This window comes from Pezoporus wallicus, unplaced genomic scaffold (assembly GCF_028554395.1).
Source record: "Pezoporus wallicus isolate ANWC-B61680 ecotype Strahan unplaced genomic scaffold, APGP_CSIRO_Pwel_v1 contig_5958, whole genome shotgun sequence".
Classification (NCBI taxonomy): domain Eukaryota; kingdom Metazoa; phylum Chordata; class Aves; order Psittaciformes; family Psittacidae; genus Pezoporus; species Pezoporus wallicus.
Window position 1 is genome coordinate 1,295,361 of NW_026638491.1, and position 22,253 is coordinate 1,317,613.

The following is a 22,253-nucleotide window of genomic DNA, read 5'->3' on the forward strand; positions in this document are numbered from 1 at the left end:
AGAGATTAATGTCAAGCGTGAGGATTAGTTCTCTGCAGCACAAGAGATTAAGTTTGGATTTTGCAAACTTCCCCATTATCGGCTTTCTCCCCACAGGCTAGTACCACCCTCCCTGGCCAACACTGAATCTCAGGGAGTGTCTCTCATCTAGCTGTATTTCCTTTTGCTCTGACTCCACATGAAAGAAACCACTGTACTGAGACTGTGCTTCACTGTGCAGATTTACGGTGCCTCTCCCATACACCTCCAGGGATAAAACTTGCTTCACTGGGAAAGAAGTGAGTTTTCTGCTGCTGGGCAGAGGGTCACAGCCACAGGTCCTACCCTGCGTCTGCCAAAGGCGGTACCACCTTCTCCAGCAATAGCCATCACTGTTCATCAGCTCTCCTGGCAAACTGGTTCATATGAGCACTTCTGTGCGGCAAAACCAACCAGAATGACTTACAGTATCTACTAACATTGCTTAAACTCATCCAGGTCATTTTGCCTGAAGTGGATTACGGGGTGCTCTGACTTGGAAGTCATCATAGAATCACAGACTGATTTGGGTTGGAAAGGACCTTTAAGCTCATTTAGTTCCAGCCCCCTGGGACTGGAACAGGGAGACACCTTGAGCAACTAGATCAGGTTGCTCCAAGTCCTGTCCAACCTTTCCTTGAACACTGCCAGGGATGTGGCAGCCTCTGCCAGGGCCTCACCACCCTCACAGAGAAGAACTTCTTCTTTATGTCTAATCTCAGTCTCTCCTCTGTCAGGTTAAAGCCATTCCCTCTTGTCCTGTCACTAGAGGCCTTGTCAAAAGCCCTTCTTCAGATTTCTTGTTGGCCCCTTTAGGCACTGGAAGCTGCTTTAAGGTCTCGCCGGGGCCTTCACTTCTCCGGGCTGAACAAGCCCAGCTCTCTCAGCCTGTCTTCATCCTCTCTGAAACAGCTGAAGGAAAGGCTTCTTCTGTATTCAGGCATCTGCACTGCCAAGAGCCAGGAGCAAGACACAGGTGTATGCCAGATGGAGAGCTGAGGGGATGTGACAGCGAAGGATGTGCTGACAGCCTTTAAATGCAAAGTGCCTATGGCCTGACTTCACCCAGGGCCCTGTGCTTCATCAGCTGTGTCTGTTTCAAATAACCCTGGGTTCAGGAGGTTCCTCAAGGCTGCTGCTCTTAAGATAATTTCTGGAAGTATTTTTTGCCTCACCAGTTTAACAGCCCCCAACTTGGGCAAGGCTGACATCAATCCTGCCACTTGCAAGCCGAGGGGTAGTGGGCAGAGCACATGCTGCAGGTATCTCCCAGCACACAATCATAGAATCCTAGAATAGTTTGTGTTGTAAAGGACCTTCAAAGCTCATTCTAATTCTAACCCCCTGCAGTGATCAGGGACATACTCAACTAGATCAGGTTGTTCAGAACCACATCCAGCCTGGCCTTGGATGTCTCCAGGGATGGCACATGTTGACATCCTGCTTAGCTTGGCTCTGTCCTTTCTTCTGGATCTGTAGCCCACCAGCCATGCAAAGTCCATAGAGGAATACTTCTTGCTGTTTGTGTTAAATGCTTTAATTTCATGAGGCAGAGACCCTAAACTAGGTCTGTGGGCAAAGCTGCAATTGAAGTAAAATCAATGCTTTGTTTCAGGAATCTTGGAGTTGCTTTGATTGTTTGCCCAGTAAGGCTTCTTATCATGATAGGATCAAATATGCTTTACAGGCAGTAAAACTGAGTCACAGAAGAGAAACAGATGTCTAACTTTACAGAGGAACACACACCAAGCTAGAGAACATGAATCATAGAAAGGTTTGGGTTGTAACCTGGGTCTAGTGGAAGGTGTCCCTGCCCGTGGCAGGGGTTGGAACTGGACAACTTTTAAGGTCCCTTCCAACCCAAACCATTCTACGATTTAGGCTGAAGCCAGCCAGCCAGGGATATTAGCATATGCTGACCTGTATCTCTTTTCAAACGCCATCACTTTCTCTGCGTACTGAGTCTGTAGGACACCACAGACTTGCAACCTGGCCTGGAGTGTCCAGTTTATGCTCTGTCCCCATAGAACTCATAATGAAGCAATGAAATCTAAGAGCTGTGAAAAATGCATTTCAAATTGAATAATGAAAGAAGTGTTGAAGGAAAGGTCCTGTTTAATTATGATTGATAAAATTCTAGGAAAAGGCCCCATTCATTTTCCCAAGTTTTATTAATTACTTAATTGGCTGCTGCTGAGGTAAATCTATGTGTGTATAAAGAGAGTTTAAAAATTATTGTGGCCATACTAATGGTGCCTCGCAATATTAAAAAACAGAGTGTGTGAAAATGCAAATCCCTCTATATCTTTCTTGTCAGTTTTTATTTTGCACCTTGTGGGAGCCCTATTTAATCTCTGGCAATAACTAATTTCCCCTGGGTTCTTAGCATTGTCCTTCCTGTCTCTAATACCAGATTGGCAAACCCAGTCACAATTAGTTAAAAGCAATATTGTCGGGTAAATATAATGTTGGCCAGTAACTGGGCAACTGCCTGCTTCATCTGATTATCAGCCTGTGACGCACTGTAACCTGTTAACCTTGATGTGACCAGCTTCCTGACACTTGTGGCACAAGTGAAGTGTGACATGATTAAAAGAGACTGATCAGTTTTGCTCACAAGGACAATACGTGGCAGCTGCTGTGCTTGGAATGTACAATGTAGTGCGAGCAATGGATCCTATAATTTAGCTGTTCTGATTGCTTCCCTGTGGCTGGAGATATGATCGTTCTCTCTAAACATGTGTAGATCTGTGTGTGGATGCAGTTACTTTCTTGTGATGGTTCCCTGTAGAACAGGATGGGGCTTTGAGCAACCTGGTCTAGTGGAAGGTGTCCCTGCCCATGGCAGGGGGTTGGAACGAATGAGCTTTAAGGTCCCTTCCAACCCAAACTGTTCTGTGATATGATTCTATGATACAATTGTCCTGATCTTCTGCATAAAATCTGGAGCCTTTCCCCGGGGTGCTGGGTTGCCTGCTGTTGGTGCTGTCGGTGTGGTGCTCTGAGCAGCTGCAGACATGTACATGTCTGGTAAATTAATCTGTTGATGTGCCCTTTGCAAAGTAAAAAAAAATAAAAAATCTCTGCTAACCTTGCAAGCACTCTATTGTTTACTGGAAAAGGCTAATAGGAAAAGGGAAGGAGATACAAAGAAACAAGAGCATTAAGATCAAAAGAAAATAATTACCTTGGATGGGATATGAAATCAAGGGCAATATTTTTCCTCCCTGCTATGGACATTTATTTTTACTAGTAGAGTACTGGGATAAGGAGACATTGTTCTCCTAATGTAGTCAAAACAAATGTAAAATCCTCAGTCTGACACTGAAAATGACTGATGCTTGTGCAGGAGGCTGGGCTCAGGCAATCCAGGTCACTATCACCCTGTCTTCTCATGTACAACTTTGCATGTTTCAGTTTCAATCCTAAATTCTTACTCAAGGATGAGGCCTTTCAAATAAACATACATCTGTGATTCAAAGCAAAATGCATGCAGAATAAAAATGCCTGAAATTAGCAGTATCACAGAACCATAGAATCATAGAGTGGTTTGGATTGGAAAGGACCTTAAAGATCCAACACCCTACTATGGGCAGGGACACCTTCCACTAAATCAGGTTGTTCAAAGCTGGCTATAAATCCTTTGTGCTGATCTTCAGGTGCTCCTGTGCTGACCTGTGATCCCTCTCCAGCTCTTCTCATTGACTGGATTAATTAGTAGAGCTTTACAAGCTACACAAAAGGCTGCAGGATGGCATGGAAGAGAATCAAGACACTAGCCTCGGCGGTGGCAGGTTGGCGAAGATGCTCTCCTGCAACAGTATCTCAGTCTTCAGCTTCTGGCAATTTTGAGAATGATTTCATGGCTAAACACTTACACGTTAAGGATTACCTAGCAGAATATTATATAACTGTCAGCAAACCAAATCGTTTTGAATGAAGATGAACAAGCCACATAAGCCCAGTTAAAGAACTACAGTTAACTAATCACTTGTCTGACCTTAACTGCTCTCTAATTACAGTGTCTAGTCCTGGGTGCCTTAGGTAAGTGCTCATAATAATATAATGCCTGTTATAGGAGAACTGGCAGTGCTTTGCATGTAGACACATCAAGCTGAGAAGGGCATTAAGTCCTGTGAGACAAAGTGCAGGCAGGGCTGGTGCCAGCTGCCAGCTTCTCCTCCCTTCCCACTGCCAGGGATGATGTTGCCATAGGGCCCAGCAAGACATGAGGGGCCACCCCAGTCCCTGCTTCCCCTCCATCTGCTCTTCCCCTCTCCCCAGGGTATGCCTCCTGGGAAGATGAATCCTCAGATGGACCAGGTGTAGACAGGAGCTCTCCATTTCTCCAGTGACAGGTTATTAGGCAGTGCCAGCATCGCTGCGGGCAGGCAATGGGCCATGAGACTATTCTGCTTGGAAGCAGCCACCCCACGTTAATGGCATGTTTAATGTATAAGGGCAGTATTGCATCCTGCCAACATGTGCCAGGCTACTCAGCACTGCCAACCACAGCATGGATGGGGCAGCCTGGGGGATTGGGATGGAGTCTGTAACCTGTGAAATCCAGGTCAAAGCAGAATAAATCCAATCTGATGCCCCCCCCCCCCCCCCCCCCAAGTGCGACATGAAGCCCTGGCAAACTACCACCAGGCATCAACCCAGGTTTTTCTGCTGGAAACCCCTTTGATTGTCCAGCTTTAGGGGATGAAGCCCTGAACAGGTACTAAAAGCAAGTACTTACGCTGGGCCAGCAAAACTAGAGCCTGGGTTCTTCCCAAGGCTTGTGCCTGTTAGTATTTCTTTTACCACAGGGAGCAACAAGTTTCTGCCACGTTTGTAGGCTTTGGCCATCTGAGACCTCACACTGAACATCACCTGGCTGCAGCAGTAAGGCAGCTGTCTGTCTCCCCCAAAGCAGAGAGGTCATCTCATCACCTAAGGCAAATAACCACTGCACCACACTCGCAAGAGTATTGGTGATAGAAGCATTGTGCAGAGGCCACAGTTGTGGGTGAGGTCTTTGGGCTGAGCACAGGGCTAGAATATTGGGAAATTATCACCTGAACAGGTGTAGAATAGAAGGGAAATGATTGCAAATAAATGATAGGATTAGCTGTTGGGTCACAAAAGGGAAGATGAATGGAAGAGGGTATCCTCTCGGTCAACTAATGTAATTCATACTGGTAATGAATGCCAGCACACCAGTACTCTGTCAAGCCAAAGACATTCTGGGCTATTCCTACAGTATGAAATTATTTTCCCATTCCTGGTATAAGTCCCCACTATTTCTTCTGGATGTAGGTTAAACTCAAGGATGTGTTCTCTATTTTTAATAGCTGCCTTGTTTTTTGGTTTTGTTTTTTTTTTTTCAGGTGCCTGCTTTTGCATTTCTCTGATATTTCCTGTAGGGGTAGTTCTCAGTGACTCCCTACAATGACAGTCGTGAAGACAGAATGTTAAATATGAAACACAGGTGACAAAAAGAATTCCCTGATATTGCTACCAAAAGGGAGATGGAGGAGGTAAGAGTTAAGGGTGAAAAGCAGTATTCTAAATAATTTCTTGGAAGCTCTTAAGTGCCTTTGGTAAGTCTTTGCATTAAGGCCATACATCTCTGGTACAGATGTATTTAAAACTAGCTTTATACAAAGGCATCAGTTTGAGACAGCCACCTCTAAGCACTGATTTAACTCTTTATCTTTTATTTGGGACAGACTGATGCAAGGTAACAGTCTGTAATAACATACCGGACACAAGCTGTCTTGACCTGGTGATTTTAGATTGCCTGATGTTAATAGCTGCCTCTTAGCATTCCTGTTGCCAGGCTTCCTGTTTACTTATCATTTGTATCTTAATAGCCCTGATGTGGTATCAATTCATTAACTCCTTCTTCCTCTGTACGGAACAGAAAAAAATTGTGTCCTCCTGCCTTAGTCATGAAGACAGGAAATTTGTTGTGATGGACTAATGCTATTGCTAAGATCCCTCTCATTCCTGAAAAAGAGCTTCTACAACTTGTTTTGTTCTTAGAATCTCCAACTCTGCTTGCCACAGGATCTTCCCCATTTTATTGTTCTTTACTCATCCATTTTCTATGCTTTAGTCTTAACGGACTGTATAGGACAGAAACTTAGATTTAAATGTGTTCCTAAGATGAAGCTTTTGTTTCATGAAGAAATTAGAGTATTGGCAGATGTCTTTTAATTGACACCTCTCAGATGGATACAGGATAGCTTAATCTGACTTGCTACATCTCAGTGCTAGTCACAATTTAGTTATTAATGAGATCAAACTTGGAAAGAATTGACTGACTAAAAACAAAGCTTTGAAAAGAGGGTTAATAAGGATAGATCTCATTTTCATGCCCTTCCAGGAAATTCAGCCACCAGCATTTCAAACAGCTCTGCTAGGGCCTGACTTCTAATGTCTGCAAGATCAGGGGAGCGCTCGCTATTTATATCACTAAATTTTTACAAGCTAACCCAAAGGAATGCTTATACAGTGCTCTAGTCAAACTCAAGAGGCTTCTAACAACACACTGAATAAATAAACACTCAGCTGTTATCAAATAACCAAAATCAACCAAGCCAGTGGCCATGTAAGTGCAGAACAAGACCATGCCATGCCTTTGTGCAACATGTGGAGAGACCTGCAGTCTGTGCAACATGTTGGGGTCCCTGCAGTCCTGCATCCAGCTCTGGGAACAACAGCAGAAGAGGGATGTGGAGCTGTTGGAGCGAGTCCAGAGGAGGACATGAAGATGCCCTGAGGGCTGGAGCACCTCTGCTATGGAGACAGGCTGAGAGAGCTGGGCTTGTTCAGTCTGGAGAAGAGAAGGCTCTGGGGAGAACTTAAAGCAGCTTCCAGTGTCTAAAGAGGCTGACAAGAAATGTGGAGAGGGGCTTTTACCAAGGGCAGGTAGGGATAGGACAAAGGGAAATTTATATTAGACATTAGGAGGAAGTTCTTCCCTGTGAGGTTGGTGAGGCCCTGGCACAGGTTGCCCCCAGAAGCTGTGGCTGCCCCATCCCTGTCAGTATTCAAAGCCAGGTTGGACGGGGCTTGGAGCAACCTGGTCTAGTGGAAGGTGTCCCTGCCTATGGCAGGGATTGAAACTGCATGAGCTTTAAGGTCCCTTCCAACCCATACCAGTCTGGGAAGGTGGCTGATAGAACACTGTTATGGAGCTTGTAATGACTTATATAGCTTTCTAACTTACCTGTATTAACAAAAGTGTGCTAGAAGAGATGCAAGATTCTGGCTACAATCTGGAGTCTGGAAGGGGAGCGCAGGCATGCATGCAGAGGTGGAGAAGGGCTCTCTGACTTCACATGTGTAATCTAATCTAGGCCATAATAATTTCCTACTGGCTCAGCATCAGTCACATCGTTAGCCTAACACTGAAATTAGATCTTGCCTGTCAGTGACATTTGACTTCCTATCTGGACCATCTCTGTACTGCAGTACTTCCTGGCTCAATTCCTGAGGGACTAACAATCCCAGTTATGCCGACCCAGACGTAGCAGAAAGCTTTTACTGAGCACTCCCCACAGACCAGGAAAGCCATCAAAGTAAGTGTTTCAATATGGCATTGCTCTCTTGTGTAAAATAAGAATATCTGTGTGTTACTATTTGGGGTCTTATTCCCTTCCAACTCCCTGCACTGATCAGAAACAAATAAAACACCAAATACTAAAGAGACACGTGAAGTATATCCCTTATTGTGTTGCTGTCGGCTCATGCAGAGTCAATTTTCTTCATAGTAGTTGGTATCGGGCTGTGTTTCGGATTTGTGCTGGAAACAGTGTTGATGACGCAGGGATGTTTTTGTTACTGCTGAGCAGTGGCTACACAGAGCCAAGGCTTTTTCTGTGCCTTTACCCCACCACACCAGTGAGCAGGATGGGGGCCCACAGGAGCTGGGAGAGAGCCAGGACAACTGACCCCAACTGACCTAAGGGATGCTCTGTACCACATGACATCATGCATAGCATGTAAAGCTGGGGAAACAAGAGAGAAGGGGAGGACATTCAGAGTGATGGCATTTGTCTTCCCAAGTCACAATTACATGTGATGGGGCCCTGCTGTCCTGGAGGTGACTGAACAAACACCTGCCTGTCCATGAGAAGTGGTGAATTAATTCCTTGTTTTGCTTTGCTTCAGTGCATGTGGCTTTTGCTTTACCTGTTAAACTGTCTTTATCTCAAGCCACAAGTTTTCTCACTTTTACTCTTCCCATTCTTTCCCCCATCCCAGTGGAGGGCAGTGAGCAATAATAATGAACTGTGTGGGGCCGAGTTGCCAGCTGGAGTTAAACCATGACAATACATCAGGGTGTTCTGGCTATCAGAGACACCAGCGCAAAGTGCCTCCCAAACCCATTCATTCTAGGCAGGCCTTCATTTGCCAGTAGGTAAGAGGTTGCTCATCATTCCTTGTAACATAAATTTCTGGGGATTTGGCTCATCCTGAAGCAGACATTTAAAAAGTCAGATCAATCCTAGAAGTACTTTTTAGAAGGACTTTATCCTGGAACAGCTTGAAGGATATTAGTCATTGAAAAGACTGAATCTTGGACACACTCCACATTCCAGATTACCATGTAAAAATATAACATTTTAAACAAATATTTTAATGTAAGCAAACATTCAATTCACCCTTGCTAGCAAGCACAAAATGACTTAATTTCTATTTTTTTTCAAATACCAGCTGAGTTCTAACTTAGGATCAGCAAACGTGATACAGATTATCTTCTCCTGAGATCTTGTTCCCTTGCATTTCAGGAGGACTTAGAAGAGATAATGCACCTCTTACCTAATCACAAAGTCATTCTGTGGTCAAGATAATTTTTAAAGGTGTCTGATTAAGGACCTCAGGGTTCAATCACAAAAGAATTAGTTTAAGATCTGTCACTCAAAAAATTCGGTTTTAGCTTAGGTCTTCTTTTCCTATCAAAGTTTTAGTATCCAGGCTACTCCTTTCCCTTCCGCCTTGTATTTTTAATGACTTGTCTGCTTCTTGTTACATTTCCTTTACTGTGTATACAAGGCATCAGGGTGAGATAACACCCAATGTTTTGTGAAAATATATTAAAAATAAATTCCCACATATTCCCATAAAAGGAGGCTTCCATGATGTGTTTTTGTCATGACATGGAGCAAAAGAGGGGCACCCTACTTTTAAAATAGGTGTTAAACCAGAGACATGGGTTAAACTCAGACCTTCGGGTGACACGGGCACCAGAGGTAGCGTAACATTTTATTTTAGCTGGGGATTTAAACTCATAATGTAGTTTTATGGCATTTTCTTGAATTACATCAGATTTTCATCATCAAGACATATAATTTTCACTTTTGTTATTTATTTGTTAGATCGTCTCTAAGAGATGTGTTTTAGCATGTTTTAAACTGCTGTGGTCCTGCTTGGGGATATGTATTGATTTGGGAATTCATTTATTGACTATCTACGTTACTGCCAAATAATCTGTTTGCTTGTCCTCATCTACTTTAGATTCTGGAAGCAGTGTGGAAATTTCACACACCGCTCATTACATTGATGGAAAATATTGTCCAGGAGGTGATCAGAAGACTAGGGAACAGCATAACCATCTTGCTGCTCTGCATGCTGCCTAGGATTACTTATTTTGAAATCTTTGGCTGAAAATGTTGACATGTTAGGTAATGAATAAAAGTCACATCATAGAATCATAGAATGGTTTGGGCTAGAAGGGACCTGAAAGATCATCATCAAAGAAACAATTTTTTTTTTTTAAAAACTTTATGGATTACAAAAAAGAAAAACCCACAAAACCACCTGCAAATGCAGTGGATTTCCAGTAAGTCCCTCCAGAAAACAAAAGTGTTCAGAAGGTTAAGTATAATAAACCTGTGACCTGAATGGTGAGGGGTGTGGGGAGAAGGAGCTTGCAAATAAGAATGCTATTTGGCTTTGTAGCCAGAGAACTGTAACTACAGAGCTGCCTAATTTATAGGTATATTTATGAAGACTTAAAATGGAAAGGATGCCATTTTTTTTTGCAGGTGCTCCTACTTTGCAGTTGAATGTGCTTGTGTGTCTCCCTGCTGCCCCATGGAGTAGGATGAAAAGGTAAAACAGGAGTCAGAACTTTCTCCGATTTTTGAACTTTGTCCTTTGTAACAGAGTAGGTGGAATTGGAAATTTGCTTGGCTGGAGCAAGGAATCTGGGAATCCAGTCGCTAAAAGGGGCTGACAAGAAACCTGGAGAGGAGCATTTACCAAGGGCAAGTAGGGATAGGACAACGGGAAATTTAGGTGAGATCTTAGGCAGAAGTTTTTCATCCCCTGTGAGGGTGGTGAGGCACTGGCAGAGGTTGCCCAGCAAAGCTGTGGCTGCCCCATCCCTGCCAGTGTTCAAGGCCAGGTTGGATGGGGTTTGGAGCAACCTGGTCTAGTGGAAGGTGTCCCTGCCCAAGGCAGGGGGCTGGAACTGGATGATCTTTAAGGTGCCTTCCAACTCAAGCTGTTCTGTGATTCTGTGATTCCTGAAGCTACAGCCTGTCTGCAGGGGTGCAGCCCTGACCTTAACTCTTCTCGGGGCCACTCAAGGCCTCCTGCCTGCTACTGCACATCAAGCTCGTTGTGTGACATGCTGATGCCACCACAACCAGCCACCATCCTCAAAACTGGCTGTCCGTGCCTGATGGGCAAAAGATGTGACAAAGAGGAGGCAGCTCTCCGTGGCTTTTCCCTGTGCGTGTGCGGGCAGCGAGGCCTGCAGCCCCCGCAGGATCTCCGCGCAGGCTCCCGAAGCCTACCCCCGCGCTGACCATGCAGCTGGGTCCAGCCCCCCGCCTCGGGGAGAGCCGATCTGGCGCTGGGCCGGGGAGGTGGCAGCAGGCGCCCACGGCCGTGCTGCGGGGCGGGACGGGGCGGGACGGGGCGGTGGCGGGCACCGCCCTCGGTCCCTCCCCCGGCCTCCCACCACCCACCGGCCTCGCGCTCCGTCGGGACCGAGCTGCCGAAACGGAGGAGTTTCGAAGTTTGTGGAGCAGCCGGCGCGGGGGCCATGTGGCTGCTGTGGTTGTTGCTGGGCTCGGCGGGTGAGTGCGGGCGGTGGCGGCAGCCCGGCAGCGGCGGCGGGGCGTGCTCCGCTCGGCGGAGGAGGGCTCCGGGCCTCCCTCCCTGCTTTCTCCCGCCTCCCCTCGCCGGCTCGCTGCGAGCAGGGCCGGGGGCGCCGCCGACCTCCCCTCCCCTTCCCATGGCCGCTCTTCCCTCCCATGGCGGGCCGGACGCGGGGCTCGCTGGGTGGGCCGGGCCTGGCTGTGGCGGGCGGAGACCCTCCCCTCAGGGCGGTCTCGGGGCCCCCGCTATAGGGTGTGTGGGGCAAGCGTGTGGCGAGGCATCGGGTAGGAAGGTTTTGTTGCGTCTGGGCCAAGCTTGGGCATTAAGACAGCCGAGGGGCTGCGGCCCCGCTGGTACAACCCGGGCCGGCCGACGCGGGCCCCCTTCTCTTTGCCGAGGCCTTCCTGGGGTGGAGGAGGCCGGGGCGGGCTCGGACAGACGCACCGCCGGGGTCTGTGCACCGAAGGGAAGCGCTCGGGTCCTGCTTGGCTTTACTTGGCGTCTTCACGGGGCATTTCCTACTTTTTATTAATACTCATCTTGTAGAAACTATTCCCCCCTCCCCCGGCCCGCATGTCTGTCAAAGCCGGCGAGTTGATGATGTTTTGTGCAGCTTTGCTGCAGGTGTGAATTATTTCTTAGCGGGCGCCTTTCCAGGCAGTGTAGGTAGCCTGCCTGCATGCTGCTGGCTCTGCTTTGGAATCGCGCCGTGGCGATGGAGTGATGACATGCAATGGATACAACTGATTATCAAGTTCCATTTCTTTCTTTTTCGAAGAATGTTTGTTGTCATGATGAGCTGACAAGTTTCATAGCTTCAGTGGTAAAAGTTTGTTTCGAGTGTGTAGATGGATAGGAAGGAAGAGAAGCACAATAGGACTTGTGCTGTTTTGAAATTAACTGCAAACCAAAGCAGCAACGTTCGTATGTCTTATGTAGGTTTGTCTCTTTGCAACACTACCTCAGCAGTTCCTTTTTTTGGAAAGCTTCAGGCCCAGCTCAGGTTTGTTTATCTGGATTGTGTTGCCTTCTTCCTTATTAATTTGCATTTACTACTGCCAAAACTTTACCTAATTATTCATAGCAAGGTGTAGTTTCCATGCGTTGCATATATTTGCTTGTAATATCACCCTTAGATTCACATGGAGGGTTCTATGCTGCAAGATACTGATCTTCACATGGGAAGATTTCCCAGCCACCCACTGGTGTTCCTGCTCCGCCTTGGCCTGGGGGCAGTGACCAAGAAGACCTGTTTCTCATGTGGAAGTTAGTACTTCAGCTTTTTGACTGCAAGCTGCCCTTCTTGAACAAGAGTTACCCTGCAGTTATTTAATGAGAGGCTTTGGCTTATTTTGGGGTAGATTCAAAGAGCTTTTCAAGCCTGTTAGTTTGTTGGGGTTTTTGTGATTCTGTTTTTCTTGTGAAGAATAAAGTATGGGATCTTTGGTGATTTCTTTTTTAAATGTTGCTTTCTTTGTATGTTTTGGCAGCCCTGCAAGCTTCCCGTAGGGCAAATTAGCTTGTCTCTGCCTGGCCTTCACTCTGTTTTGAATTTTAATTCTGATAACTCCTGAAAACATTTCTTTTCCTGTTGATCATTTTTTGGGTACAGATGGGAAACCTTGAAACCCTGGGGATTGATTTCAGCTAACAGAAAATAACCACTGTGTAGTGTCTCTGTGTCTACAGTTCTGCTAGGTGCAGAAGTCTTGTGTTGGTGAAGATACGGATGGCGAAGTATTGATCTTTTGTTTCCATCTTTATTCCTAACATTATTACTGGATCACTTCGTGCTTTTGATTCTGAAAGACTTTATCTGCATGGGAAAGGTTTTATCTTGTGTGATATGTAGTGTGAAATTATAGTTCAAGGCTAGGTTGGATGGGAGATGAGCCATAATGGGGATAAATTCTAATGGATACTGGGAATGGCTTTAAGCTGACAGAGGGGAGATTTAGATTAGATATTAGGAAGAAGTTCTTCCCTGTGAGAGTGATGAGGTCCTGGCACAGGTTGCCCAGAGAAGTTGTCGCTGCCCCATCCCTGGCAGTGTTCAAGCCCACTTTGGACCGGGCTTGGAGCAACCTGGTCTATTGCAAGGTGTCCCAGCCTGTGACAGGGTTGGAACAGGGTAAGCTTTAAGGTCACCAACCCAGAACAGTCTTTGATTCTATAATTCTGGTTTGATTTCAATTTGTAATTGCAACTGATAATCAATCAGAAAGAGGCTATTGATCTGAAGCTTTATCTTGAGCTCCCTCATGCGATGGCTTTCCTTTTCCAGTTCCCTCTCCTCATTTCAGGTTTCCTCAAGATCTCGGTATGTGCACACCCAGTCTCTTTCACCAGCAAGTGCCCAGGCAGATGAAAGCAGGTTGTGCCCAGTGCTGATCCACTCCTGCTGCCCTGCCTATTTCATCCTCTGACCCAGCTCCCAGTAGTTCCCAGTTCACTTGACTCAGTGTCAGCCCAGGAGTTCCTGGACATGAGTTAGGTCCTGCAGGGATTCCAGTTACCAGCTTAGGCTGTGACAACATTATTGAGTAAGTTAATGTGGAAGAAGGTTTATAAGTTAGAAAACAGACATCTATGTTTATCATCTTCCACAGTTTGCATTACTTCAATAATAAAAGCTGATCTACACACAGTTATAGTGAGTCTAGGGAAGGATTGCTTCAGAGACCTTCCAGTATATTATAGCTGAATAAACCAATGAAATGTAAACAGTCCCTAAAAGAAAAATGGATTATCTGTAATTCTGACTATCACTGTGCTTTATCTCCTATTCAAGGAAACCTGAATCTACTGAATATATTTGAATACAGATTTATGTATTTTTTTTCTTCAACCTGCACAACCTCCATTCAGGAGTGAAATGATGGCAGGAGTCACAAATATTTAGCTAAATGAACTGTTTTTTAAAAGTATGATTGCAAAGTGAGTGGAAAAGGAAGACTACTTTTTTATGAGAAGTACAAAACTTCCTGTTTGAATTGTGGAATAGGTCTTAAAAATGGCAGCTTTCAACTGGCTGGAGAGTCAAAGTGCGGTCAGTGCAGCACTGGAATTCCTGGGTGTGGTCCCCAAGATGTCACAGCTCAGTGGAAGGACCTTTCTGAGCCAAATATGCAGTGCATATATTATACCTTTTAACTTGTTCTGTGTTCAGGGAAGACTTTTGTGCCTTGTTCTCTAGCCTTTTGGTCTAATATTGTTGGAATCACGACTGTCTTCCACAGGCAGCATAAACATGCAGGCCCACACATGTGATTTTGTCGCAATTTGTCAGTAAATCTCAAATACTGTCAAAAAAAAAAAAAAAGCAGCATCCCCAAAATCAAGCTGGGGTAGGAGCTGCTTGAAGAGTAATATTGCCATGTTCATCTGCATTGTGTAATGTCTGCTAGCTGAAAACTTCCACATGCTACTAATGAAGTAGTATTTCCTTGCATGGGACTTCATTTGTACTAACATTCAGAGATACTGCTTTTAGTGGAGGTTTTCAAGCAAAGACATTCTACATACTGCATGGAAGAGCACTGCTGAGCATTGCCCTGTTCTACTGTGCAAGCAGAGAACGAGAAAACCACTCACTACTTGGAGAGCTGCATCTGTCCTGCTTATACTCTAGGTGTGTTTTGTATTTTTGATGCAATCTTCGGAAAAACTTTTAAACTGGGTCTAGTGGTCTATAACCAGTGTTTATCTCTCTTGGCACACAAGCCAGCAGTGGGCTTGTGTAGCACGTCAGTGTGTTGGCAATGGATAAAGATTTTTGTAGTGCCTTTGGCAAGTCAAGAAACTTCCAGTGTGGCAAAGTAGTGGGAGAAATAGGTGATACACAGTCAGCCAGCTATGTCCTGGGCTGCATCACTAGCAGGTCGAGGGAGAAGATTCTCCCCCTCTGCTTTGGTGAGAACCTCCTTCAGTCCTGTGTCCAGCTCTGGGGCCCCCAACACAAGAGGGATGTGGAGCTGTTGGAGCGAGTCCAGAAGAGGCCACAAAGGTGCTTCAAGGGCTGGAGCACCTCTGCTATGGGACAGGCTGAGAGAGCTGGGCTTGTTCAGCCTGGAGAAGAGAAGGCTCTGGGGAGACCTCAGAGCAGCTTCCAGTGCCTGAATGGGTGGCAAGAAGTCTGGAGAGGGGCTTTTGACAAGGGTCTGTAGTGACAGGAAAAAGAGGGAATTTAAACTGACTTAAAACTGATTAGATGTTAGGAAGAAGTTCTTCCCTGTGAGGGTGGTGTGACACTGGCACAGGTTGCCCAGAGAAGCTGTGGCTGCCCCATCCCTGGCAATGTTCAAGGCCAGGTTGGACAGGGCTTGGAGCAACCTGGGCTAGTGGAAAGTGTCCCTGCTCATGGCAGAGGGTTGGAACTGGATGAGCTTTAAGGTCCCTTCCACCCCAAACCAGTTTGATTCTGTGGTTTGCTGAAGATGTAGGTCTGCCAGCAGTCATAATGAGAACAGCTGGGAAGTACTAACCTTAGTGCAAAGCTCCACATCCATGTTGGAGAGAATGTCTGGGATTTCTCATGGGAGCCAGCACCTGCAGACAGGTTCTCTCAGGATGAATTTCTGGTTATCTGGTTTGATGTTTGATGCTGTTGTCAGACTTCCCTCTTGCAGGGTCCTTTTTGATGCAGGGACGGAAATAAGGATATGGTGATTTTGTGGGTATCATGTAAACTTAAGGGATTTTGAGTAGTGTCAGGGAAAGTGATGTCTCCTTGGCTAGGCTTCCATAGGTTTCTGTTGCTCCTTGGGTGTTTGAAGTTGCAGTGATTAGGAGCTTCCAGTTGTCCATCCCACTTGGGATAACTGCCACAACAGTAACCTGCAGTTGTTGAGGGCTGGGAGGGTGAAAGAGTGATTGCAGTGTTGCAGTCACATGTTGTGATAGGAGGTGGAGATGGCTAGCTATAAAACAGGTTGTAAAAATGCACCTTTCGTTCAAATGTGAAAAAAAGCATTACAAACTTACAGTCAGTTGGCATTGTCTGATGCAGTGGGAGACTAGCAAGCTCCATACTTCTTTGGATGCAAAAATGTCCTTGTGATAATATGTTTATCCTACTTCCATTCATATGCTGATTATCTACCAGGTGAGAAACAAAATGGCTCCCTTTGCTGTAAAGCTGTGAAATGTGCTGTGATGATTATAGTGCTATTTTGCTATCTTGTCCATTTGGGCAGCTAATGATGAGTTTTAGGAAGCCCTGTAGACTGTTACTGTTCAGTTGTCCCACCTGCTGCAAACTGGAGCTGTGTATGCACTACCTTTGGTAGGAGGCACACTGCGATAAGTATTTAAACTGGCATTTTCAGGGCTTGAACTTGAAAACAGTTGTGAGCAGGTGGGAGAAAGATCTTATGTTTCAATAGTTATTTTTGGGTTTGGGCATTTTTGTCTTTCCAGATATTAAAGCAGAAGAGGTCTTGCAATCTTCTGCTCTGCAAGATCTCGTAACAGGATATGCCAAGATGCAGAATGGAATATTTCAAGTAAAACCAGTTTTAATGACATATTTTAAGCTATCTCTAAAGTGAAACATTTAATGACAGGCTGCCTTTTGCCTGAAATGTAAGTAGATCATGGCTGGAGGTAATTGTAGAGTCAGCCATTAGTATAATGAGTTTATCATTAATTTACTGACTGCTGGAGAATTTTTGAGGGGGAGCTCATATGTGTTAAAAAAACCACAACAACCCAAAACACAAACCAACAATGAAGATAAAAATTTAAACGAATAGCTTAAGAAAAAACAAATCAATAAACTTTGCCGACACCCCTGCAGAAAGCATTTAACTAAATTAGACTGTCTCATAATGAAACTGTTAATTTATATGATCGGTGGAAATTTACATTTGCTGTGGACTGAGTATGTATCCAGATACTTGTTTCTCTGACACGTACAGACTTGTTAAGCTGCAGGAACTTGATTGTGTGTTTGAGTGCCTTTTTTTATGCAGCCTCTTGTACTAGTAAAACTGCCATAGCATAAGGCAGTTTAAGCCAACTTTACGTTGCATGCAGGGTTGTCTAGTGGGACAGAAAAGCCTTATTAAGGGAGGGGATGGTGTAATGCTAATTGGTTTTCATGTGAGTTTTAATTTGCCTGTGAGAAATGTGGAGGCAGTGAGGAGGTTTCTAAATGGAGCCGCTTGTCACTCTGGTCATTCTTGTCCTCGGCTGCTTTTGCAGGTGTCCCCTTTTGGTTGATTGCAAAGGAGCTTGTGGAATTGGATACCAAATTTAGTTGCACTTCATAGAAGTCCTCTGAAAAGTTGAGAGAAAAAATAGGTAGTTTCTGTTAGTGTTGAAGGGCTGGAGAATCTTGTGGCTGGGTAATCAAAGAGGCCCAGATAAACAAAATCGAAGTGGAAGCAGTTTGTGGGAGGGTGGCTGATGAGAACTTTCTCCTCTGATCCTCAGGCCTTCTTCCTGCCATGGCCTGGACAGCTGTGAACTTGGGCACAATTAAAACATATCAAGCAAAGCTGTTTTTCGGATATGAGCAAATGGTTGTGTAAGTTGCTGTGCTGCCACAGAGTGTGACATGTCACAGTGAACAGGTAGCTGAGGCAATGAGGGGAAGGTGATGTTGCCATGAAACTTGTCTAGAATGATCTCTGTACTATGAGTTTTTATCATGCTGTGTGATCCTTTATTTGGGGGTTACAGTCATCATTTTGGGGGTTGGAACCAGCTGATCTTTAAGGTCCTGTTCAACCCAAACATTCTGTGATTTAGGATTAGGGGCTAATGAACTTGTACCAGATCTGGGGAGGTTCTGATATTGTGTCCTTTTAGCCAGGAGGTTTCAGTTATTTTAAAACAGATTTAATGTCTCTCAGACAGCCTGTAAGCCTTAATTTATTAAAGGTCAGGAAGTGTGTAAGTGGAATATGGTTGAAGTGTGCTATTCTGTTATGAAACAGTTTTTTTAGTAGGACCAACAATATATTTTTTCAGTGCCGTATTTTGTGGACTTGTCTCTTAGCATTGATTTATCACTTCACTTGTGAAGGAGCCAAATGACACAGCTCCAGACAGAACACATCTGCCAGCCACATCTGTGTCAGCTCAATGCTTGTACTCTGATGGGCAAAGCTGGTCACGGTCTTCATGCGCTGCAGGATGTACTCCAGGTTGTGTTACTGATCAGCAGCATGACTTCGGGCAAGATCTCTTTCTTTCCTCGTTCTAGTCATTTCCATTTTACCTGTTTAATCAGGGTTTTTTGGACATCAACTGTCTTTCTTTCTTTCATGCTATTAGCACTACCCTAATTTTAGTCAAGAGTTGTATGTTACAAATAACAGGCATATCTTTCTACAATTCAAAATAGCTCTTTACTTTGAAGAAATGTTTTTGATATGATGTTTTTTTCTCAAGCATTCCTGTTTTTTCTTGGTTTCGTTGGTATTGCAGTAAAGTCATTAAGATTCTTCAAACAGAGGAGTTTCAGTTTTAGAAAAATGTGAAATGTGATATAGACACACCAATGGATATAATTCTGACAATCTCCCCCCCTCTTTTGGCACCTCATAGTTGTGTTGCTTGTGCAGGGTGCTCTTCACAGGTAACACATGCTGTATTGAACCTGCTACCTAGTGGCTGCTTCCCACATATGGCCTTAGAAGGTGATACTTCAGCTGGTGTTTCTGAGTTTGGAGACTGCAAAGACAGTCTTGGGCTTTGTATTCTGCTACTGTTTTCCTGACGCAAGAGTAAGTTATGTCAAGGGCTATTAAATGTTTCTGCTGGACTTTCTATTAGTTTAGCTAAAATTCTTCAGCTAAAAATAGCACTATTTCTCATTGTGAATCCCTTTCTTGTCAAATTCAGACTTCTTTCCCTTCCTTTCTTTCCCTATATCTTTGTTCTTTTGTTCAGAAGCTGAATGCTAATGGCTTAGTCTTCACTAAATTGGTCAGCATGAAGAAGAGGAGGCTCTGGGGAGCCCTTAGAGCAGCTTCCAGAGCCTAAAGGTTTTGACAAGAAAGCTGGAGAGGGGCTTTTGGCAAGGACATGTAGTGACAGGACAAGGGTGAATGGCTTTAAACTTTCAGAGGGGAGAGTTAGATATTAGGAAGAAGTGGAATGTGTTCTGTAGCTGAGTTTGGAAGGTGGTGGTTTGGTACAGCAGACTGCTAAGGACTTGGTCTCCCTAGGTTCTTGGTACAGTTTCACAAGTGAATTGTGCATCGTGAGTAAGTTACTCAGTTTCTGGGGGATCAGTTATGATGTATAGTCAATATTTTTGCTTGACCCAAAATTGAAGGTGTGCATGTATGTCTACATAATTTGTGAATGTGGGCATTGTTAGTGAATGTTAAAAAATATGCTAGAGCAGTTCCTTGTGTTGTTTAATATGAAGACTAGCCCTGCTTTGCTTCACCTGCCAAAACTTATCAGCTCTTCATGAACAGATAAATTGATAGAGTCAGCCCATAAGACCTCCAAAGGAAGCACATTTCAGTCAATGAACTCCAAAGGCAAAATAACTCTTCTAAGTTGCTAACCAGTGTCCTGTCAGTGGCATAAGGTGCTCTTGTGGCTGGGGGCAAAACTGTAGTCGCAAGAGCTGGGTAGAACTGCACACTACTAAAACACTGGGCTGCATCACCAGAAGTGTGACCAGCAGGTTGAGCGAGGTGATCCTGCCCCTCTGCTTTGCTCTGGTGAGAGCCCCCCTGCAGTGCTGCATCCAGCTCTGGGGACAACAGCAGAAGAGGGATGTGGAGCTGTTGGAGTGAGTCCATAGGAGGCCATGAAGATAAGATGCTCCAGGGGGTGGAGCATCTCTGCTATAGACAGGCTTAGAGAGTTAGGCTTGTTCAGCCTGGAGAAGGCACTGGGGAGAACTTAGAGCAGGTCTAAGGGAAGGTGTTTGGAACTAAATGAGCCTTAAGGTCCCTTCCAACCCAAACCATTCTAGACATACAGTCTAACTGGAACCTGAAGTGCATGTATTTTGTGCTGGGGAGAACTGTGGTTCTCCAGAAGAGTTAGGGGCTCTGATATTGATCTTGGGGATGGGAGGACTAAATCTTCTATGTTCTGAGCCACAATAAGAAGCATGTCTTATCAAGGACTTGGCATGTGTAGAACAGTCTTCTGCTTTGCTTGCTAGAGAGTGGAAAGACAATCAGATGCCGAGATCAAGATCTGGCTGGCAAGAATGCCAACTGCCATGGTGAAATCCTGGAGTCTGAAAGAACTGTACTTGCTGCCCAATCAGTTTTTAAAAGACTAAGTCATTAAACTAATTATGCATAATTGAGATTGGCTAGGGAGCAGTAGCAGTGTGTTTGTGGGGACCGTTATCTATTCCAACTCAAAATAGACTTTTTTTCTTTTTTCTTCTTTTAACCAAGCTTTTGAAAGGTGGAAAGAATGAAGCTGGAGAGGTAAGAAATGATCCATGTGGCTGATGCTAGTCCTTTCTCTTAATAAAGTGCTGGATTAATACCTGATAAATCAGGTATTAATAAATACCTGATTGTGAGTGAAATGCCTACATTGAGTAAATTAGAATAGTAAAAAAATAAAAAATCATAAATCATGAGAAACCAAACAACCCAAAACAAACAGCAACAAAAAAAACTCAAATCCCCAGACAAACAAAAAACCCCAACCCATTGTGAACTTTTAAATTAACAGATCCTTCACTTTGCCATGTAATCAAGGTTCTGCATTTTAAACTTGCCCTTCATTAAATGGAGTACTGTTGAATTCTGATTTACAGTTTCAGACATTTCTGTTTGCTAGCCCTTTCTTAAAAGGTGAGGCATTTTTGATCTTGTGGATGTGTTGGCTTTGAGTATCAGCAAACATGAAGGTAAGAAAAAAGTGAAGCCATGTAATACTTCAGCCTATGAGCACTCAATCTACAAGCATTTGTTCTTGTACAGTTAGATGGAGGGCTTCCCCCTAGATCTGCACCCAGTATGAGTTTTGGGAACCAGGTTTTTTTTTTTCTCTCCTCCAAAAAAGGAGCCAACATGTGCAGTGAACAAATCAGGAGTGTACTTCTGACCAGAGATCAGAGTGATTGGACTAGAACTCTTAACAGTACCTGAATGATAAAAAGGGTGTTGATAGAGCTCCTAAGAACACTATGTTCAGTTCTGGGCCCCTCATTACAAGAAGGACACTGAGGTGCTGGAGCGAGTGTAGAGAAGGGCATTGGAGCTAGTGAAGGGTCTGGAGCATCCTTGGAGCATTCCATGAGGAATGGCTGAGGGAACTGGGGTGCTTAGTCTGGGGAAGATAAGGCTCAGGGGGGACCTTATCACTCTGCAACTACCTGAAAGGAGGATGGAGCGAGGTGGGGGTTGGTCTCCCAGGTAACAAGTAGTAGGACAAGAGTAAATGGCCTCAAGGTATGCCAGTGAAGGCTTAGACTGGATGTTAGGAAAAATTTCTTCTCCAAAAGGGTGGTCAGGCATTGGAACAGGCTGCCCAGGAAATACGGTAGAATCACTGTCTCTGGAAGCATTCAAAACCCGTGTAGACAAGGCCGTTAGTGACATGGCTTAGTGGTGGACTGGGTAGTCCTGGCATATTGATAGGGCTTGATGAACTTGAAGGTCTTTTTCAACATAGTTGATTCTGTGATTCTACATTAGTTACAGCAGAAATGCCCAGTGTCTCTTCCTGCAGCATCTTTGGTAACTCTCAGGTTCTCAAAGTTAAAGGCTCTCTTACTTATTACTGACTTCTATGTGAGTTAAACTTTGGTGTGTAATCAGATTAGGTATCCTTAAAATTTCTAATGGGATCCTTGAAAATCTGCCAATGGACTATTTAGGTTTTCTGATGAATTGTTTTAATGGAGCTCTGCCTTGCTATTTGTTTAAGTCTTCAGGGTAGCCTCAGGCTGCTTACTTTCCAATTTCCTTGCGTTATCTATAGATAAATGTCTGCCTTACTGGAGCTTAATGGCCAGTCAGCTGAGTCAAATGAAATCTGAAAATACAAAAAAAACAGTTCTTGTTGCTGACAGGATCTTCTTGTCCTAACTGAGGCTGAATTCAGAGCTGCTGGTCTGCTGACTGCCTTGTACGTGGTCTCAGTAGTCTCATGGGGACCCCGTGTTTGGCTTGTAAAGCCTAGTTTAG

At 44.7% G+C, this 22,253-nt stretch overlaps 1 protein-coding gene across 3 annotated transcripts in view; it reads left to right on the forward strand.

Moving 5' to 3' along the window:
* Positions 1 to 10,972: 10,972 nt before the first annotated feature.
* LDLRAD3 (low density lipoprotein receptor class A domain containing 3) overlaps positions 10,973 to 22,253 on the forward strand; it is an 84,143-nt gene continuing 72,862 nt past the window's right edge. For 2 of the 3 annotated variants that reach the window (XM_057410937.1, XM_057410938.1), the window contains exon 1: positions 10,973 to 11,102. In XM_057410937.1, the coding sequence (XP_057266920.1) occupies positions 11,069 to 11,102 (34 nt within the window). In that variant the 5' untranslated portion in view covers positions 10,973 to 11,068. Of the gene's footprint in view, positions 11,103 to 11,795; positions 12,128 to 22,253 lie in introns of those variants that run through there. The other variant, XM_057410939.1, reaches the window with a different exon arrangement.